The 18,754-nt window shown below is 37.5% G+C and overlaps 2 protein-coding genes and 1 long non-coding RNA gene across 4 annotated transcripts; 2 read left to right on the top strand and 1 right to left on the bottom strand.

Annotated features, from left to right (window-relative positions):
* The first annotated feature begins 357 nt into the window (after positions 1–357).
* LOC132046070 (ABSCISIC ACID-INSENSITIVE 5-like protein 5) lies at positions 358–7,608 on the top strand. Of its 2 annotated transcripts, XM_059436614.1 has the most exons (5): positions 358–1,697; positions 1,818–1,976; positions 6,206–6,277; positions 6,351–6,380; positions 7,243–7,608. In XM_059436614.1, the coding sequence occupies exons 1-5, from the start codon at positions 948–950 to the stop codon at positions 7,315–7,317; spliced, it is 1,086 nt and encodes a 361-aa protein (XP_059292597.1). In that variant the 5' UTR covers positions 358–947; the 3' UTR covers positions 7,318–7,608. The 2 variants fall into 2 exon arrangements, with proteins under 2 accessions (XP_059292597.1, XP_059292596.1); XM_059436613.1 differs by having other exon boundaries at positions 359–1,976.
* Positions 7,609–8,191: 583 nt separating this feature from the next.
* LOC132046071 (uncharacterized) lies at positions 8,192–9,385 on the top strand. The gene is made up of 2 exons (XR_009412592.1): positions 8,192–8,548; positions 9,065–9,385. It is a non-coding gene; the product is annotated as an uncharacterized LOC132046071 (long non-coding RNA).
* A 4,913-nt stretch (positions 9,386–14,298) lies between these two features.
* LOC132046072 (uncharacterized) lies at positions 14,299–18,159 on the bottom strand. Its single transcript, XM_059436615.1, has 6 exons — positions 18,036–18,159; positions 17,285–17,926; positions 17,140–17,231; positions 16,574–17,050; positions 15,448–16,524; positions 14,299–15,078 (listed from the first exon to the last, which is right to left on the bottom strand). The coding sequence occupies exons 1-6, from the start codon at positions 18,157–18,159 to the stop codon at positions 14,299–14,301; spliced, it is 3,192 nt and encodes a 1,063-aa protein (XP_059292598.1).
* Between the last annotated feature and the right edge of the window lie 595 nt (positions 18,160–18,754).

Genomic DNA, 18,754 nt, shown 5'->3' on the forward strand with positions numbered 1-18,754 from the left:
ACTACTCCCTCCGTCCCATAATAAGTGTCACCTTAGAAAACCAGACATAAATTGACTAGTTTTTTTCAATTCTACCCTTAGACAATAAAGTAACATCTAAATGTTGAAAGCCACATAGTAACTTGGTATCGTTGGATTCTCAATGTCAAAAGGTTTACTTCTTGTGCATGCTCTAATTAAAAGGTAAAAGTAATTTATTTTTATTATATAGGGTAATTTGGTAAACTTCACATTGCATTATTAATTTTTTAATATGTGTGTTTTTTTTATTAAAGTGACACGTATTTTGGGACGGAGGAAGTAATAAGGAATTATAGTAAGTATTCAAAGATTAGCTTATCAAGTGGGTATCTTTCCTTCAAATCTTCAGATAAGCATGTAAGACACTCTAGTAACAGTAACCATTCAAAGATTAGCTTTTGAAGTGGGGTATCATTCCATCAAATCTTCAGATATGTGCTTGATTTTTGAGTTTTTGTACTTTGTGAATGTGGAGTAGGTACTTATGTACATGTGAAAAGCATGTGCGCAGCAGCTACGTCTACATGGGTTTCTTGTTCTTATCTAAAACTGCATCCAGCTATATGGAAATGAAGTGAATTTCAACTAGAGTTTTTCACTTTTAAGAGAATTTTCTGATCTTGGGTTGGTGAATTTTAGCTTCCATCTGATTTTCTAACCTTTCCAAGTGTTTAGCTATTTTCCACGAAAAGCTTAAGGAGCAGTAACCACACAACTTATTGATCTGAATAAAAGAGTGAACTTTGAAGTACTATTGGTGGAGAGTTAGCCATAAAAGTCAAGCCCGTGAACTAGTGTTTGTGGTTTAAATTTAAGATTAAATTTAAGGCTAATTTTGCAATTTCAAAACTGAAACAGCTATATAGTTTTGCTAGAACTTTGAGGCCCTCCTTATAGCTTGAAGCAAAGATTAGAGTTTGAGGTAAATGGGGAGTAATTTGCATTTACAGAAGTATGGAAATGAGCCACCAGGGGAGGATGGACATCCGTTGGCACGACAATCGTCTGTTTATTCATTGACATTTGATGAGTTTCTAAGAGGGAGTGGAAAGGATTTTGGGTCAATGAACATGGATGAGTTGTTAAAGAACATATGTAGTGCAGAAGAGATTGGCGGACAAGAATTGGGTGTTTCAAGTGGGAATTTGCAGAGGCAAGGGTCATTAACTTTACCTAGGACACTGAGTCACAAGACTGTTGATCAAGTGTGGAAGGATATATCAAAAGAGTATGATGGTGGAAATGATGTTGGGATATCGTCGAATATGCCTAGTAGGCAACAGACTTTAGGGGAGATTACACTTGAGGATTTCTTGGTTAGAGCTGGTGTTGTGAGAGAAGAGGCACAGTTAGCTGCCAAAGCTAGTAACTTTAGTGATAATAATCTTGGAATGGGATTTGGATATCAACAGAGCAATAAGAATACAACTCTGATGGCTAGTAGGAACATTGATAATAATAGTGAAAGTGGTATTCAGTCTGCTACTTTACCAGTGAATGTGAATGGGATCAGATCTGTGCAACAACAGCAAGGAACAATGCAACAGCAGCAACCCCTTTTCCCAAAGCAACCTGGTGTGGCTTATGGCGCTCCGATGACCTTTCCGAGTAGTGGTCAATTAGGCAGTCCAGGGATGAGGGGTGGTATTGTTGGTATATCTGATCCAGCATTTAGTAGTAATTTAGTACAGGGTTCGGCTCTAACAGGTGGAGGAATGAGTATGGTTGGTTTTGGAGCTGGGGGTGTAATCGGTGCGACAGCATCTCCAGCGGTTTCATCAGATGGACTCGGGAGGAGTAATGGAGATACATCTTCTATATCTCCAGTTCCTTATGTCTTTAATGGTGGTTTGAGAGGAAGGAAAGGCGGTACCGTGGAGAAAGTTGTTGAAAGGAGGCAGAGGAGAATGATAAAAAATAGAGAGTCTGCAGCACGATCTAGAGCTAGGAAGCAGGTAAATCCCTTACCTCTTACAAATAAGCTCATAGTTTTTTATTGTCTCTGTGCATTCCTGGCTTATTTGAGAAACAATTGGTGAGTGATCTTTCTCACTAAGTGTATACAAGTGGCTCATAAAATCTGCTCTTTTAAGAGTTCATAGAGAAACTACTATCATTTACGCAGGATTAGTCAAGATATTTCTACAACTTCGTTGGGGTTTCCACTTCTTAAAGTTTATATTTTCACCTAATCTGTTGAAGATGGGTAGTTAGGTTTTGGTAACCATAATGGTGTGAGTGAAGAAACGTTTGTTCGTTTGTTCTTTTTCAGGTAGCTGTGTGCTCCAGTTGAGAAAAAACACTTATACCCTTTTATGCTTCCATCTTATTTGGTTCCATGATTAAATTGTCACAAACTTGCTTATCCAATATTTTTGAACTTCCTGTTTTGCTGACCATATGCAACTTCCTGTTCTGCTAACCATATGGTATTTGTATTTGGTTCTTTTGATGGATATAACTCGCTCTTCCACTTTTCTGATGAAACTCAATTTAGTGTCTAGACAAATCATGTTAAGAAAATCATGTGGACGGTTATTTCTCCTCAACCGCCAAAATTCAGAAGGGAAGGACTCAAGTTTCTGATCAAGGAATGTTATCACTTTTTCCTTTGGTGTGTACAATATTTTGCTCATCAAAAGTTTAGTCCATAATGATTTCTGAGGTTCTGGGGCTATGATAGACGGAAAGCAGTTCCTTGAGCCTACCATTACGCAGATACATATATCTGCTCTGTAGTAGTTTGTGATACTAGGTACTGCTGTTCATGATCTGATGCAATACCATCCATGGTTGATAATGACTATGAGCAACATGAACAACAAAATTTGGTTCTAATTTGCATTTGTTTCATTAGCTGGTAGGCTAGGTTCTTTTTCCATTCTTCTTTTTATTTTTTCCAGGGTAAGAAAATAGGAAGGAGGAACTTAAAATTGTCTCTCAAAGGCAACTACTGACATTTTCCCCTGGCTAGCTTTTTTAAAACATCAAATTTGGCTTGTGGTTGCGACCATGATTGACCGGTTACTCTGTGACTTGTTGGCTTCTCCTGGAGTGCACCCTTTTTTCACTTTGATGACTGGGAAGAAATGCTAGACTAGCATATAATTTGGTTAGGGGTGAATTACAGGGTATTCTACCTGTATATATAAGTGGTCTAGGTCAGATTGCAATTATAGGCTGGTAAGGATATGATTACTGCGAACTGATTGAGTGGGTTGGTATGTCGGGGCTTGGTATTGAGGGTGCAATCTCGGGTTTCAGGCAGAGGTTTGATCAACGGTCTTTAGTGAGCTGACAACCTTTGGTAGTATCTTAAAATATAAAACATCAATAAAACATATACATGAGTAACACTCAAAGATGGCTCATCTTCACTTGACTCCACAAAATATCTTTTTGTCACTGCATCTAGGGGTGTGACCTAGTGATCAATGAAGTGGGTTGAGAATCATGAGGTCTCAGGTTCAAATCCCGGCAGAGATAAAAACACACTAGGTGATTTCTTTCCATTTGTCCCAGCCTTGGTGGACAGAATTACCTGATACCTACTGCTGGTGGGAGGTGATAGGTATCCCGTGGAATTAGACGAGGTGCGCACAAGCTGGCCCGGACACCACGTTTATAAAAAAAATCCTGTTTGTCACTTTCAATGTGTTCGAAGATTTCTGTATGATCACACAATTTAATCCCGGCTTTTCGTAGAACAATATATCAAGAGGAGATATGTCCATTTACCAAATAGTGAAAGGAGAAAAACACCCAAGGCTGTGGATTAGTGGTTAATGAAATGGGTGCAAATTTTGGAGATTAGGGTTCAAATACAACAGGGACAAACACTAGGTGATTTCTTCCAATCTACCTAAGCTTGGTGGGTAGATTATCTGGTACCTGTATTGATGGGTGGTATGAGGTACCTGATGGAATAGTTGAGGTGGGCGCAAGTTGGCCCCGAAATAACCATTATTAAAAATGAATATATAACAAGAAGAGATACATCCATTTACCAAACTATATTGGAGTACTTCCTTTTGTACACTATTTCCTTGCAGAAGCAATATCCTATAGTTAGTATTCCTTTTGTCTCATTTTAGGTGATCCCTTCCATCTGCCTAAACCTTGGTGAGTAGAGTTACTCGGTCCCTATGTTGGTGGGTAGTAACAGGTATCCGGTGGAATAGTCGAAGTGCAGGCAAGTTGACTCAAACAACATTGTTATAAAAGAATATATAGCAAGAGAAGGTAGAATGTTCTTATTGATGTCATCCAGTTTACTGTGTGAAGTACAACCTCCTAGGAGAACGAGCTGAAGACAAGCGATATCTAGAGGTTTTGTGTAAAATAGGGGTAAGAACAGTCTTCTCTATCCATTTACCAAATTGTATCGGAGTACTTCCTACACTTATACACCGTTTCGTTGTAGACACAATATCCTATAGTTATTATTCCTTTTGTCCCATCTTAGGTATCACTCTTTTCTTTTTAGTCCCAGAAAAAATTGGCTCGCTTCTGTATCATCTTTCATTATACTCTTTTTACTAACATGACTGTTATAACCTCTCATTTAATTATTAAGGCAAAGTTTGGTAATATATTTAGCTTCTATGTCAAAAGTCTTCCGTTGTTTCTTAATCTCCATGTCAAGTCCAACACCTTCACATAAAATGGGATATAGAGGAGTAGTTCTCGATTTTCAATTGTCTTTATCCGGAAATAAGAGAGCAGAGCATAGAGAACAAACTAAATTGGCTGAATATTATCTTATGACGAAGGAGTACCATCTGAGGTGCACATAGGATTGCTTATGCTGTGCATTTATAGAGGTCAATGTAACTATGTTTCAAGTTTCTTGTTATCTGGTATGGATGTTACAAAGTCCTAAACTGGAAATATTATACCTTTCTTACCTCTTGTGGAGTTGTGGTGACTACTGTTACACACAAGAAAGAGTTGCAAGCATTAGATCATAAGTGAAGACGACCATATGTCTATTATTTATTCGATTTACTGGGAAAAATGACTAAAAAGTCCATTCATTTGGAAACTTCACTTTGTCCTCTTAAGTTTTATTGGAGGAGAGAATGGACTAAACCATATTTCCAAAGAAATTATTCATTTCCCCATATGTAGGAGATGAACATTTTATTATTTGGAAAATCAGAAATTAGATAGTTTATCCATGTGAATTCTGGCACCCCCGTTCATTTTCTTCTTTCAAAGTTTGCACACTAGTTTACTTTTCTACATGCCAAAGAAAACCATGTCCTCTATTCATTATCCATTGTGTTGCTTGTAAGAGGTAGATAAATGGTCTTAAAAGTGCCTCTAAACCCGCCTTTCCCCCAGAAAAAACGGAGGGTGTTTCTAAACACATATAATGCGCTGAGGACGAGCAGAACGTGAAGGAAAAATAGAATTTAGCTTCATCTTCTTGTCACTTCAACCATCACAGGAGTTAACATTCTGCTTTTATTATGCACGGACATGGTGGATCTTTCAAATACACAAAAAAAAAGGATATCTTAAGCAGCAGGACCGTAATATGATAGCGATCTAACATGACAAGACATGGAAGATACACTTCATGAGAAGCTTTAGAGATCTCGTTCAATACAAGGTAATGTTGGGTTAGAGTCTCATAATGGTTGGGGAATAGACTGGTAGTCTGCTTATATGGACTTGGGCAATCCTCCCCTCTTGATCTAGCTTTTGTGGTTGAGTTAGGCCCAAGTGCCATATCTTTACATGATATCAGAGCCAGGTCCTTATTTAAAAAAAAAAAAAAATCAAAGATAGAGCCAGGTCCATCCCTGTTTGGGCTCCCGGTCCACGCTCCAGTTGGGCCTGGGCGTCAAGGGGGGGCTCTTAGAGTGGGTTAGATTCCCACATTGGTTGGGGTCTGGACTAGTGGTCTGCTTATATGGACTTGGGTAGTCCTCCCCTTTTGAGCTAGACTTTGGGGTTGAGTTAGGGCCAAGTGCCATATCTTTACAGGAGCAATCATAATATGTGGGTAAAAAGCTATGACAAACTTTGAATAACTCAAAACTTTGTACACTATGTAAATATAGGAAACATTGAAAACTACCCCCACAACAGTTCCTTTAGTTACAAGAATAATGCTTATTTGAATATGGTCTTTACTTCAGTTTTTTGCTGATTCCACATGTTTAACTTACTGTAGGCCTACACTATGGAGCTAGAAGCAGAAATTGCAAAACTTAAAGAAGAAAACGAAGAGTTGCAGAAGAAACAGGTGATGTTTTGTATAGCGAATTCATCGGTGTTATTCTTAAAGAGGCATCACTAACTAGACTGTGTTGCTGCAGGCAGAGATGATGGAAATGCAGAAGAATCCGGTACTTCAAACTATTGTTTTCCTCTACTTCTACGTCAAACCCCTCATGCTCTACTATCTTGTTGACGAGAAAAATTACTGTCTTCATGTAGCTTGTCTGTATAAAGTTTGAACTCACAGATATAGTTGAATGATTCCGTCAAATTGGTACCAGAGCATACTGTGTTATATCCATTAGAAACCTGTCTGTACATCTGTGCGTAAGACTAGTATTTTTTGTGTAATGTGTCAAACTTCCATTACAATTGTCCGAGTTACTTACAGGTGTACCAAGTTAACATCTTCTTCAATCAGCAAGTATTTTTTAGGTGTCAGTAACTTTAGAAACGTTTCCAAGCATTTTTGTGTGTGAAAGATTCATTGTTGTTTCCTTGCTCACAAAGAAAAAACAATGTCACTTGACCATATCCAGTTTCTTATGGTTTGCCATTTGCTAAAACTAGTGGAGGTAGTAGGTACACAGCGAAATAGTCGAGGGAGGGCACAAGCTGATCTGGTCACCACCATTAAAAAAACTGATGATAAACGTTGATTTCACTTTGTATTTCCATGCTAGACTTCAAAATTATCCTATTAAAAGGTTGAAGTGGCTTAAAAGGTACTATTTCTGTTGGTACATGAATTCCATCCAAATATCTTTAAAATTTATCTACCTTGGCTTTTCCTCCATATCCCGAAAGAATAAAACAGATTGTAGGTTTAATTACATTAGCTCCATTTCTCCAACCAGCATTTTTATGTATCAAAGCTCAACGATGCTTTGCTCCTTCTGCGAGTTATTAAATTTCGAAATTGAGTTTGTACAGGCATTTTGGCTGCTTCAGTTCAATTGACACCTGAAATATTTGCATTTGATGTTACAGGTTCAGGAGATGATGAACCTTCAACGAGGAGCTAAAAGGCGATGCTTGAGAAGGACACAGACAGGTCCATGGTAAAAATGGGGTTCAGGAATTAGTGGCTTAGCTGCGGCTATGTTTTGGTGTAGTAATTAGTGCCTGTACATAGAGGGAACATATTTCCATTGTAGATCAGAAGAGAAGAGTTATCTTTTTGCTATAGCCTTTTCCTTCTATATTTCCAAAGCATTCTCCCTTGTTGACAATGTCATGAATAAAACTACAGCGAAAGTAGAATACTTACATGCTTTGCACAGATATACCTATTGTTTGTTTGTAACTGTAACTCTTTTTATGATGTAACGACCCGTTTGGTCGTTATTGCGTTTTTACCGTTTTTGCCCCCGTTGACTCGTCCCCCAGCCTTGTTAGTACTATTTTGATCCGCGGGGACCGGTGGCACAGTTCCCTAGGCATCGTTTTGGGTTTTGGAGTGACTTTTAGAAAATTTGGTCTTAAAGCGAAAACCGTTTGGCTCGAAGTTGACTTTTGGGTAAACGTGCCTGTAATCAAATTCCGACATTTCCATGAGGTCCGGAGGGTGATTTATGACTTAGAGGTGTCATTGGTTTGGTTCCCGAAGGGTTCGGGTGTGATTTGAGTCATTGGTTGAGAAACTAGTTAAGTTAGAATTGGAGTTGACCACGGTCAACATCGGGTCAAGATGATCCCGTGTCAATGTTTTGAAAGTTCCAATAAGTTTGCATGATGATTTTGTACATGTCCACAAAGTTTGGTTAGATTCCGATGAGTTTTGGATAAGTTTGGGTTGTATGGTGATTGTTTTCGGTTTCGACGTCGATTTGAGCATAAAGGGTACCATATTGAGCAAACGGTTTTTTATTCGTGTTTCCATTAAACCATTATATCCCTAGTGTAATTTCGAAACCATAGTAACTGAAATCATCAAATTTTGACATCGTATAAGGGATTTATGGTCATTTTTCTAAGAATTGGGTTGCCAGGCTTTTCAGATTAATTATGAAATTGCCACTGAATTCGTATTTAAAAATCTGCGCTATTCCAAATATTGAAACCAACATATCTCATTCATTATAAGGTCAAATGGAGTAATTCAAAAGCCTAACTTAACTGGAATTTCACAAGGAATCCATTGGAGGCATCAAAAGCGAGTTTTGGGATCGTTTGGCACCAGAAACGAGGCAGAACAGCTGGGCGTTTTTGCTATTTAATGTTGTTTGGGTTTCTCTCATCTTGAAAGCTTGGGTTTGGGAGAATTCAAGGATGTTCTTCAAGTTTCTTCCATGTGGTAAGGTCTAAACTATAATCTAAGTATTTCCCTTTGATTCATTCCCTTGGTTTAAGCTTTAATCCATGATTTCTAAAATAGGAAATTGGGGTTTTTCATGAAAGTGGATTTAATGGGTCTTTCTTGAGAAGTTCATAAAATTGGTTAGACTTCATAAGTTGCTTTAAATGATGAAATTGATTGGGTTTATGTTAGATTATGATGTATTTAAGGTTGTTAATCATATACCTTCCATTATTAGTGATGAATTCTTGAATTTAAAAGTTAGGGTTTATATCCAAAATTTGGGGTTTTGATTGGATTTTGAAATTGGATGAATCTTTGAGTTAATTTAGCAATTAGTTGATGGGTTTTGATCACCTAGTGTTTAATTGGATAATTTACCCCCGAATTTTCCTTTTTGCCCTTGTGGGCCCCGTTTCCCCAAATTCTAGGGTTGGTTTTGACCCAATTTGAATGATAGCAATATAGGTATCGATCTTCATGATTTCTAATCTAGATTTCGAATATGCCTAGACTTTCTTGGTCTTAAGGCTCAACGGGAGGGAAAGGCTAAGGAGTGATTGTTGGTGTATTGCTGTTCGGCCATCCAGGTAGGTTATGGCTTACCTTTGGTGAGACTTCGTGTAGCGAAGCATATATTTTGATGATATTGTCGGAGAAAGCATGTAAACCTTCGTGTATGAAGTTGGGTTGGATATTGTCTTAGGTTGGGCCTTGTTGCGTGATTGGGGCTAGCCACCCCGTTGTGTTGTGACTTGATTGCTCTATTGTTATTGGCTTGATGCTGCGTGGTAATAGTAGATATTGGAGACTATTGATATATCTTGTTCATGATATTGTGGTACCTTACTTGTTGATGTTGATACGAGGATAGTATTCCATATGACTTGTGTAGTCTTTCATGATATGGTTGGCGTACCCATGCTTGGTACTTGTGATATTGACCTGATTATTGACGTTGATTCATTTATTGCACGCATTCGCTTCTCTCATGATATCTTTTGTTGATACATTGTTGATACTTGATGAAACACTATAATGAGCTGGGCTCAGTTTGCATGAGGTGATGTGAGAAGTCCGATATCCGATAGTTGTCCCAAAATCGTGGATTGTGTGATATGATGTGAGAAGTCCGATATCCGATAGTTGTCCCGGAATCATGGATTGTGTGGAGTGATGTGAGAAGTCCGATATCCGATGGCTGTCTCGAAATCGTGGATTGTGTGGAGTAATGTGAGAGTCCGATATCCGATGGTTGGCCCGGACTCATGAATTGAGTGAGTACATGGACTTCGCGGGTCCCCCATGGGTTGTGCTACCGAATACTTCGATACTTGATACGTAGTACATGTGTATTTGACATTGCATTGCATTTGCATTCATACATTATTGCATTGCATTGCATTATGGCTTATATTGTGATGATCTGGTGATTTACTTGTGTTGTTGGGTCCGGATTGGATATATTAAGACTTGGTACACTTGGGTTTAGATGCTTCCACCTAGGTGATGACATGTACTTGGTTCTGTTGTGGTTGACTTATACTCGTTGATTTATCTGCCTATCTTGCTTTATTGTCTGAATTATGTTAGCTATACTTAGTCGGTCTATAATACCTACCAGTACTATGGTTTTGTACCGATCTTCAGTTGCTGCATTCTTTTATGAATGCAGTGTTCCAGGTTAGATCTACTTCTGTTTCTCGTGGATGATAGTCGCTCCGAGATTTGCTTAGAGTCTACAGGGTAAGCACGAGACGTCCGCCGCCTTGAAGATTCTATTTTATTTATGTCTTATTTTCTATTCCAAGACATAATCAGTGTTGATGTATTATTGATATTCCAGACTTGTAGATTCTAGTTAGATGCTCTTGTATGGATTAGATCAGACTCTGGGGTGTATTTTCTTATTTCCGCAGTTGTTCTATATTATTATGGTCAGACTTACGTGATTTATTCTCTTTCGCTTATATAGTTGTTTATTTACTTTTTTACTATCGTTGGGTTCAGGGTTGGCTTACCGAGGTGGGAAAGGTAGGTGCCCGCACGACTTAGCTAAATTGGGTCGTGACATATGAGTTCTGTAGTAGTAGTTTACAGAGTATTGTCTTGACTTTCTGAAAGTCCAAATTTTTCCTATGTTAAAATGTATTTATCCAAATTTTTCCCATGTTAAAATGTATTTACTCCCTCCATTCCAATTTACGTATCTTAGTTTGACTAGACACGGAGTTTAAAAAATAAAGAGACTTTTGAATCTTGTGGTCCTAAATTAAAGATGAGTATATTGTACTAAAATGTCTTTGAATCTTATGGTTATAGATTTGAAATGTCAATTCTTAAATATAGAAAGAGGCATTCTTTTTCGACAGACTAAAAAGAAAAGGAAGTCACTTAAATTGGGACGGAATGAGTAATTTTTTAAATGGGGAGTACATGTTTTTGGCACTAGGTACATATACAAAATGTATATTACCTATAACAAGATCACATCCACTCTGAAAAGTGAAAAAGATGACTTTCTTGTCTCGTGTGTGATTCAGTGGCTTGATGTGCTTTCTAATTCAAAAGGGACTCATTGCTGTCGAGTATTGGTTGGAAAATAAGAGGTATACTCTGGAAAAACATGGTGTCGCATGATAGATGCTTCTCTCAAACTTCACGTGTTGCGTCATTTCTTTTATTTTCTTTCTTTTTAAACATTTGTTTTTTTCTTTTGAGTTAAAAGCAGCTCTTGATTTGGCTGGGAAATTGTTCAAATATTTCTGTGAGAAAGTCGAGGTATTACTCCCATTAGCTTTTACTATGTGTTGAATCTGGGCTGGCAATTCATTTATTTTCGCCAAAAAGTTGCAATAAATTGCAAACTAGTTAACAACCAAAGCCACGCTTAAACTTGTAGATACCTTATTATTCATACTGAATGTATTAATATCAAAGTCCTGGACCTGTTTTGCCACTACTGTGAGATCATGGGCAGATCCGTCCTTTTAGGCAACAATTGTGACTGTCCCAACTGTTTTCTGCCCAAGCTAATATCAGTATTCTATCTGCCGTAGGATTCGAACATGTTTGTGTGCTCTTACGGCCATTTGGATCAAAATCCTAAAGGATAGTCTTGTTTAGGGATAAAGGCATGGAAACGTAAACCTAAACTATGGTGAAATTGTCAACTACACATCTAAACTATGCGAGGGTCCTATGACCCCCATGAACTTATTTTTTCATATTAGCACCCCCTTGAACTTATTTTTTCTTATTATTTACTCCCGTCACTAATTACCTGATTAAAAAAAAAAAAAGAGTTAAACACAACATGTGCAAACACGTGTTTATTTAAAACAAAAATAAAAAGGTCTTAATATCTTTTTTCATTTGATCTTTCAAACTAAACAACCAAACCCTCATCCTTTCTCAACCCCTTTGTCGTCCTTCTTTCACTGTTACGATCTCCATCTTTTCTTTTAATTCTTTTTCTTTTTTGATCACATGATCAAATTGTCGCCCTTCATTACCTTTTTGTGTACTCAAGCTTAGTTCTTTATTTGCAGTTGTAATTTCGTCGAAACAGTGAAAGGAGGACGAAGGATTTGAGAAGACGAGGGTCCGATTTTTTGAGTTTGAAAGAATCAAATGGAAAAAAAAGAAAAAAGTTAAAGACCCATTTATATTAGTTTTGAATAAGTGTGTGTTTATCATGATGTGTTCTAACATATTTTTTAACGGGTAATTAGTAAAGAGGGTAAATAATACGACAAAAATAAGTTCAAGGGGTAGATAACACGAAAATAAGCTTTAATGTGGGGTGGGGGGGGGGGGTGTTATAGGATCCTTTAATAGTTTAGGTGTGTAGCTGGCAATTTCACCATAGTTGGGTGTGTTTCTTCGCACATGGTATGGACAATCTCTTCACGTCGAGCATGAGTCCTTTTTTTTTTTTTTTTTTTTTTTTTTTTGCAAGATTTAAATTATGAGTCTCTTTTGTAAAATATAAACTTATGGGTCAAGTTTTAAATTTTTCTAAAAAAATTGAAATCACAAACTTGGAATTTGAAATACTACCTTTTAGGAGAATTTGAGTTTTGAAATTAGAATTTCAAATTGAAGTTGAAGTGTTATTCAAATGTCATAAACAAATATTGATTTCAAATCAAAACTTTAAATTTGAGCTCCAAATTGCATAGCCAAACACCTACTAAATCATACCATCATTGTTTGTCCCTTATATTATAGTCAGGCCCGTTTGGATATGATTTGAAATCATGATATGAAATCAGGTTGATTTGAAGTTGAAGTTTTGTTTGGACATGCAATTTGAATTTCTTAATTTATATTTTTTCTCATAAACCTGAAAACTCCACAAGTTGTTAAAACTATCAAAACTTTCCCATCTCTTATACAATCTTACCAAATGAGCAAATCACAGTTTATAAGTCATAACAAAGTTAATACGCTACCAAAAGGCCTTTCTAAGAAATACAATATATATTGATCGAACTTTAGTTCAATAAAAAGGAAAATTGAACATGAGTTGTAGCGTAACTACACTTTAATATAATCCTCACATATGGTACGGACAATCTCTTGACTAGCATGCATTTTCGATCAGATGACCGAGTAGACGAGCCAACATTGTTACTTTGAGTCAAATTTTACATTTAAAAAATATATTTACCAATTTATGGATCTTCTTACAAAATAAAAACTTATGGGTCAAGTTTTACATTTAAAAAAAATTTGAAATCATGATTTGAAATCCCAAATCATGTCTTTTTGGAGAATTTGAGATTTGAAATCATGATATGAAGTTGAAGTTGAAATTTTGTGCTAATTGCATAAATAAATGCTGATTTGAAATCAAAATAAGAAATCGCATACAACGCCACGAGATGGTGCAAGTAAGGCAGCCATTGCAGACAATGCTCCAGTGTAACTTTAGCGTCTATTTTCATGCAATTAATTTTAGTACTTTGAACCCACACAAATTGTCTGAGAAACTTCAGTCATTACAACTGTAATTTGAACATGCAAGAACATCAAAAAAGCCTAGAAATTTGATGAAGACGACGAAGTAGAGAGAGGGCTAAAAGAGTATCTTACTTTTTTTTTTTTTAAGACCATCTAGCTGGATGCTAGTGATATTTTATTCCAAAATCAAAGTATGTACAAAGATAGGAAAAAAGAAGAATAAAGCAACAAACTATAAAAGAACTACTCTAAGCTAAAGAAATTGTAATCAGGATCATAGTTTTGCAAACTGAATGCTCATGTTGCAAGATCTCTTGTTCTGGGATGATAACACTATCAGACACCTCAAAGCTCTCACCAGGTGCTATGTTATCAGACCCTATGATCATTCAAACAAGAGTGTGGCTGCATATGCAAACTGCTATTGACCATAATCCTGTGTATCCCGGATGAATCCAACTCACTACCTTTATTGACCATAACATGTCTTGTAAACTCCTAATCCAAACCTGCTAGAAGAATGAGCAGTAGCACTGCTAATACCACTATCTAGCTAGGCCAGTTTTAGTAGTTACTATTCATATTACAGTCTAAGGAAGTAGTGAACTTGAATTAGAGTGCAACATCCTTCTTCAATCTGGTTCCCTTTCCTTATATGTTTTGAATCTGAAGTTAGGCATCATGGATTTATCCATATTTAGCAATCTTTTCCCTGTAGGTGTGAGCTCCTGGAAATTGTTAACTTCTAATGTACCTACATAATTGAACACCTTTGTTAGCTAAAAAATCTGCCATTGTATTGTTTTGTCCTCCCTCAGAACATGGACAAACTGGACTTGTCCTCTCTTTCTCCATTCTTTAATCTTTTGCACCTCCATACTAACTTTCAAAGGAGTTTCCCAGTCTCCTTGAATGATGTTCACCGTATCTAGAGAGTCAGTTTCCATGATCACAGGTAACACATGGTTATTAACACAATATTGCAGACCATCATGAATTGCAGTTGCTTCTGCACATATATTTGTTGTGTTGCTTAATCTTCTAGCAGCAGCATGAATCAGATCACCTCTTTCATCTCTAATGCAAAATGCAGCTGAACTTTGGCCTGGATTACCCCTTGATGCACCATCAGTATTACATTTATACCACCCTGCACTTGGGCATCTCCATTGTACCATTTGACTTCCTGATCTAGGATTGAGTCCTTCTAAAAGCTGTACCATCTGAGGCCAAGTATGTGGAACATTCTTCAACCATGGATATAGGCTACTTATCAGGTTGTGAATGTTCTGATTGATGCAGTAGATGACTTTACTCTTACTCATCTGTGCTCCATTCATCAGTGCATTTCTTCTCTTCCACAACTGCCAACAGATGAATGATGGCATTGCTTCAAAAATCGGTTTTAACTTAACTGCACACTTCATATTCCACCATTTTACCACTGCTTGATGTAACTGTATTAGAGGGTCTATGATACATGCTACTGTGGTATAGTACTGCCACACTTCTGCTGCACAATTACTAGTTAAGAAAAGATGTTGCAATGTTTCCTCTGACTGTGAATTTAGACAACATCTGCATCTTGATACAATGGAAATATTCATTCTTTTGAGTACATCATCACTTTGGGATTTTAGCTTTCCACATCCTCCATAAAAAGAATGAAATTTTGAATGGCACTCCTTTGCTCCATATTCTTTGATAGTTCAATGACTCTTGCTCTCTTCGCCTCATTAAGTTCCATGCTGCTTACTCGCTCATCGTAAATTTACCAGAATTAGTTAAGGTCCACCATGGTACATCTGCATACTTGTTGATTGCCCCATTATGCTCAGTTCAGACTTAACATGATTCGCCACATGCTCTGGTAACACTGCATTCATCTTTTGTAAGTCCCAACCTTCTTAGTTCATGAGTTCAGTCACCTCTTCTAAATTGTGATCTGAGCTTGAAACCTCCCTGAGAGGCCCCAACCTAGTCCAGTTATCTTCCCAGATATCACATGAACCACTTCTAGGTTCCCACCAAATAAAGTGATCCATTTGATCCCTGGCTTCCAACATCTTTTTCCATACTTGTGAACCACCCTTCCATTGTACCTTTGTTGGTTTAAGCTTCTTACAATATTTATTCCATAGAAAAGTAGACCATAAGGAATTTGAAGTCCTAAATCTCCACCATAGCTTAGCAAACAAAGCTTTGTAAATATCAAAAAAGGACCTAAATCCTAGTCCACCCTCAGCTTTAGGCATGCAAATCTTCTTCCATGATACCCAATGTTTGCTTTTATCCTCTTCCTTATTACTCCAGAAAAACCTAGCAAAGATCCTATGGAGTTCATTTAGAGTGTATTTAGTAGGTACTACAGCAGATAGCACATACACTGGCACACTTTGAAGAACACTCCCTATCAACACAGCCTTACCACCATATGACAGCAACTTGCCCTTCCAACTCTGCAATTTATCCTTCACTTTCTTGATGAGATCTTGGTAGTAGACTTTCTTCCTTCTAGCATGAAAAATGGGACACCCTAAGTACTTGAAAGGGAATTGTCCCTTTGTGAAACCTGTCACCTGCTGCACATCCTGCATCACTCTATCTGCCACTTTATGGTACATGTAGAAGGCACTTTTTTCAATATTAATCAGTTGACCAGATATAGCTTCATAGTCTCTGAGAATATCCATGATCATCTTTAAGGAATTCCTCTCAGCAGATGCAAATATTATGGTATCATCTGCATATGCAAGATGATTGATGTTGGCACTCCATTTAGGCAATCCATACCCCACATACAAACTGTTGTCATGCAATGAGTTCAATGCCCTTGAAAGCACTTCTGCTGTCAATATAAACAAGGCTAGTGACAAAGGATCACCTTGTTTGACTCCCCTTGTGGAGTGAAAGAAACCTCTAGCTTTTCCATTAAACAAAATTGAATACCAGTTGTTTGCTATCAGTCTCCATATCTTATCAATGAACCCTTCTGAAAATCCCATCTGATTTAGCACTTTTGTCAAAAAAACTCCAGGAAATTCTATCATATGCCTTTGCCATATCTAGCTTTAGGACCACATTAGCTGGTTTGCCCCTCTTCCTAATATCTGTGACAATTTCTTGTGTGAGCAAAACATTTTCAATTATACTCCCACCCTTCACAAAACATGCCTGATGAGGAGAGATTAGAGTAGGAAGGACCTTCTCTAACCTGTCATGCAGAACTCTGGATAAGACTTTATTAATGAAGTTACTCAGACTTATTGGCCTTAAATCTGAATAACTTTGTACCATCTCTTTCTTAGGAATCAGGACCACATTAGTATGTGTGATTGACTTTGGAAGAGTAGCACCTTGGAAAAAGGCAAGTACCATCCTGATCACATCTGCTTCTACAATAGACCAACAAACTTGATAGAATAAACCTGAAAAGCCATCTGGTCCACTGGCACTAGAACCACTGAGGTTGAACACAGCTGCTTTCACTTCCTCATTAGAAGGAACCTTACATAACATTTCATTACTCTCCTAATCCAGCAAGCATGGAATATGTTGTAGAATATCCTCATTTGTATGGCCCATTTCCTATGAGTAAACAGCTTGTGATAAAACTTTACTGCTTCATTTGCCATTTCCTCTTCATTATCTAACCAGTTGCCATCAAGATCTTGAATTCTCTGGATTTGTAGCCTTTTCCTCCTGCCTTTCACTAGATTATGAAAAAATTGGTGTTTCTATCACCCTCCACAAACCAATCAATACCTGGCTTTTGTCTCCAATATTCCTCCTCATAGTGTAAGTACTGTTTGAGTTCAGCTTGGGATTGTTGAAGCACACTTCCGTTCCCACTACTAGGACATTCTTCAAACAAATTCTCCTTAATTCTAACTATTTCCTCCCTGATGATTAGTTGCTTGAAGATATCACCATAAGTAGCTCTACTCCATTGAGATAACACCCCTTTCATATGCTTCAACTTCAGCTTGAAACTGATAAAAGGGTCTTCATGCATCCAAGTAGGCCAATTCTGCTGAACTGTGTCAAGGAATGATTCATGTTCCACCCAAAACTTGAGAAATTTAAAAGGTCTGTATTGATTCTGAGTGTCTTCCCCATAAGTGCATAAGAGTGGAGCATGGTCTGATCCAGTTCTAGCCAAGTGTTCCACCTCCATATGACTAAACCAGCTTTGTAACTCTGTATTCACCAGCATTCTATCTAATCTTTCAAAGATACAGTCATTAGATGCTCTCCCATTCCACCAAGTGAAAGGGCTGCCCTTGAACTGAATTTCCTCCAATTCACAAGAGTTGATACAAAAAGCAAAATCTTCAATATCTTGAGCAAGAACAGGTATCCCTCCAATTTTCTCTTCCTCATTCAACACCACATTGAAGTCTCCCCCTATCATCCAAGGAAGTGACATACCATTTGCCAAATTATAAATGTTATCCCATAGTTGCAATCTCTCCACTACATTTGGCATAAACTAAGGTAGTAACCAAAGTTTTACCAGTATCTTGAAAGAGCAATTTTAGAGAAATATGTTGCTCACTATCTGAAAGAACTTCCACCTCTATATTGTCTGCTACAAAAAACCAGATCTTTCCATTACAATTAGCTCCAGCCTGACTCATTCTCAGTCTTCTCCTATAAAACTGCAGGTGCCTAACATGCTGGAATGGTTCCATAAGAGCCACAAGGAAAAATTTATGATGTCTATGAAGCATTTGAACTCTTTGAAAAGCCTTTTGAGTCCTCACTGACCTGATATTCCAAATTAATGACTTTATCATCATTTAAAGTAGGCTTTAGTTGCTGTTCTCTTTGGCACCACCCTAGTAGGCTGTTGAATATCTGCTGGTACAGTCTTACCACTCTTCTTCTGACTCTTATTAGTAACAATACCAGCTGATTTTTTATTTCCCTTTTTATTACTGCCTTGATCCTCTTCATTGACTACTGCTTCCTTTTCCACTTCCCTCCCCTTATTTGGTGACAACATCTTTGATATATCTGTATTCTCCACATTAGGAGATGGCTCATGACCTGGATCTTCTCCATCTTTAATCACATTATCATCAATGTTTTCCTTCAATAGACTACTGTGATCATTTACAAGATTGTGTGAAACCAAATCATGTAAATTTCTCATAGGAGAGCTCTTTTTCATTGAAGACACCTTCCCACCACTTTGACTAGATTCAATCCCTTCTATAGACTCCACCAGCT

This window comes from Lycium ferocissimum, unplaced genomic scaffold (assembly GCF_029784015.1).
Source record: "Lycium ferocissimum isolate CSIRO_LF1 unplaced genomic scaffold, AGI_CSIRO_Lferr_CH_V1 ctg9282, whole genome shotgun sequence".
In the NCBI taxonomy this organism is placed as follows: Eukaryota; Viridiplantae; Streptophyta; class Magnoliopsida; order Solanales; family Solanaceae; genus Lycium; species Lycium ferocissimum.

Excerpts from the sequence above, each read along its gene's own strand:
- LOC132046070 (XM_059436613.1), top strand. The coding sequence starts at position 948 with ATGGGGAGTAATTTGCATTTACAGAAGTATGGAAATGAGCCACCAGGG. Across the intron at positions 1,977-6,205 it reads GATCTAGAGCTAGGAAGCAG|GCCTACACTATGGAGCTAGA; the intron begins GTAAATCCCTTA and ends AACTTACTGTAG. Across the intron at positions 6,381-7,242 it reads TGGAAATGCAGAAGAATCCG|GTTCAGGAGATGATGAACCT; the intron begins GTACTTCAAACT and ends TTGATGTTACAG.
- LOC132046072 (XM_059436615.1), bottom strand. The coding sequence starts at position 18,159 with ATGAGTCAGGCTGGAGCTAATTGTAATGGAAAGATCTGGTTTTTTGTA. Across the intron at positions 17,232-17,284 it reads ATATTGGAGACAAAAGCCAG|TGAAAGGCAGGAGGAAAAGG; the intron begins GTATTGATTGGT and ends TTCATAATCTAG. Across the intron at positions 16,525-16,573 it reads TAAAGCTAGATATGGCAAAG|ATGGGATTTTCAGAAGGGTT; the intron begins GCATATGATAGA and ends GTGCTAAATCAG.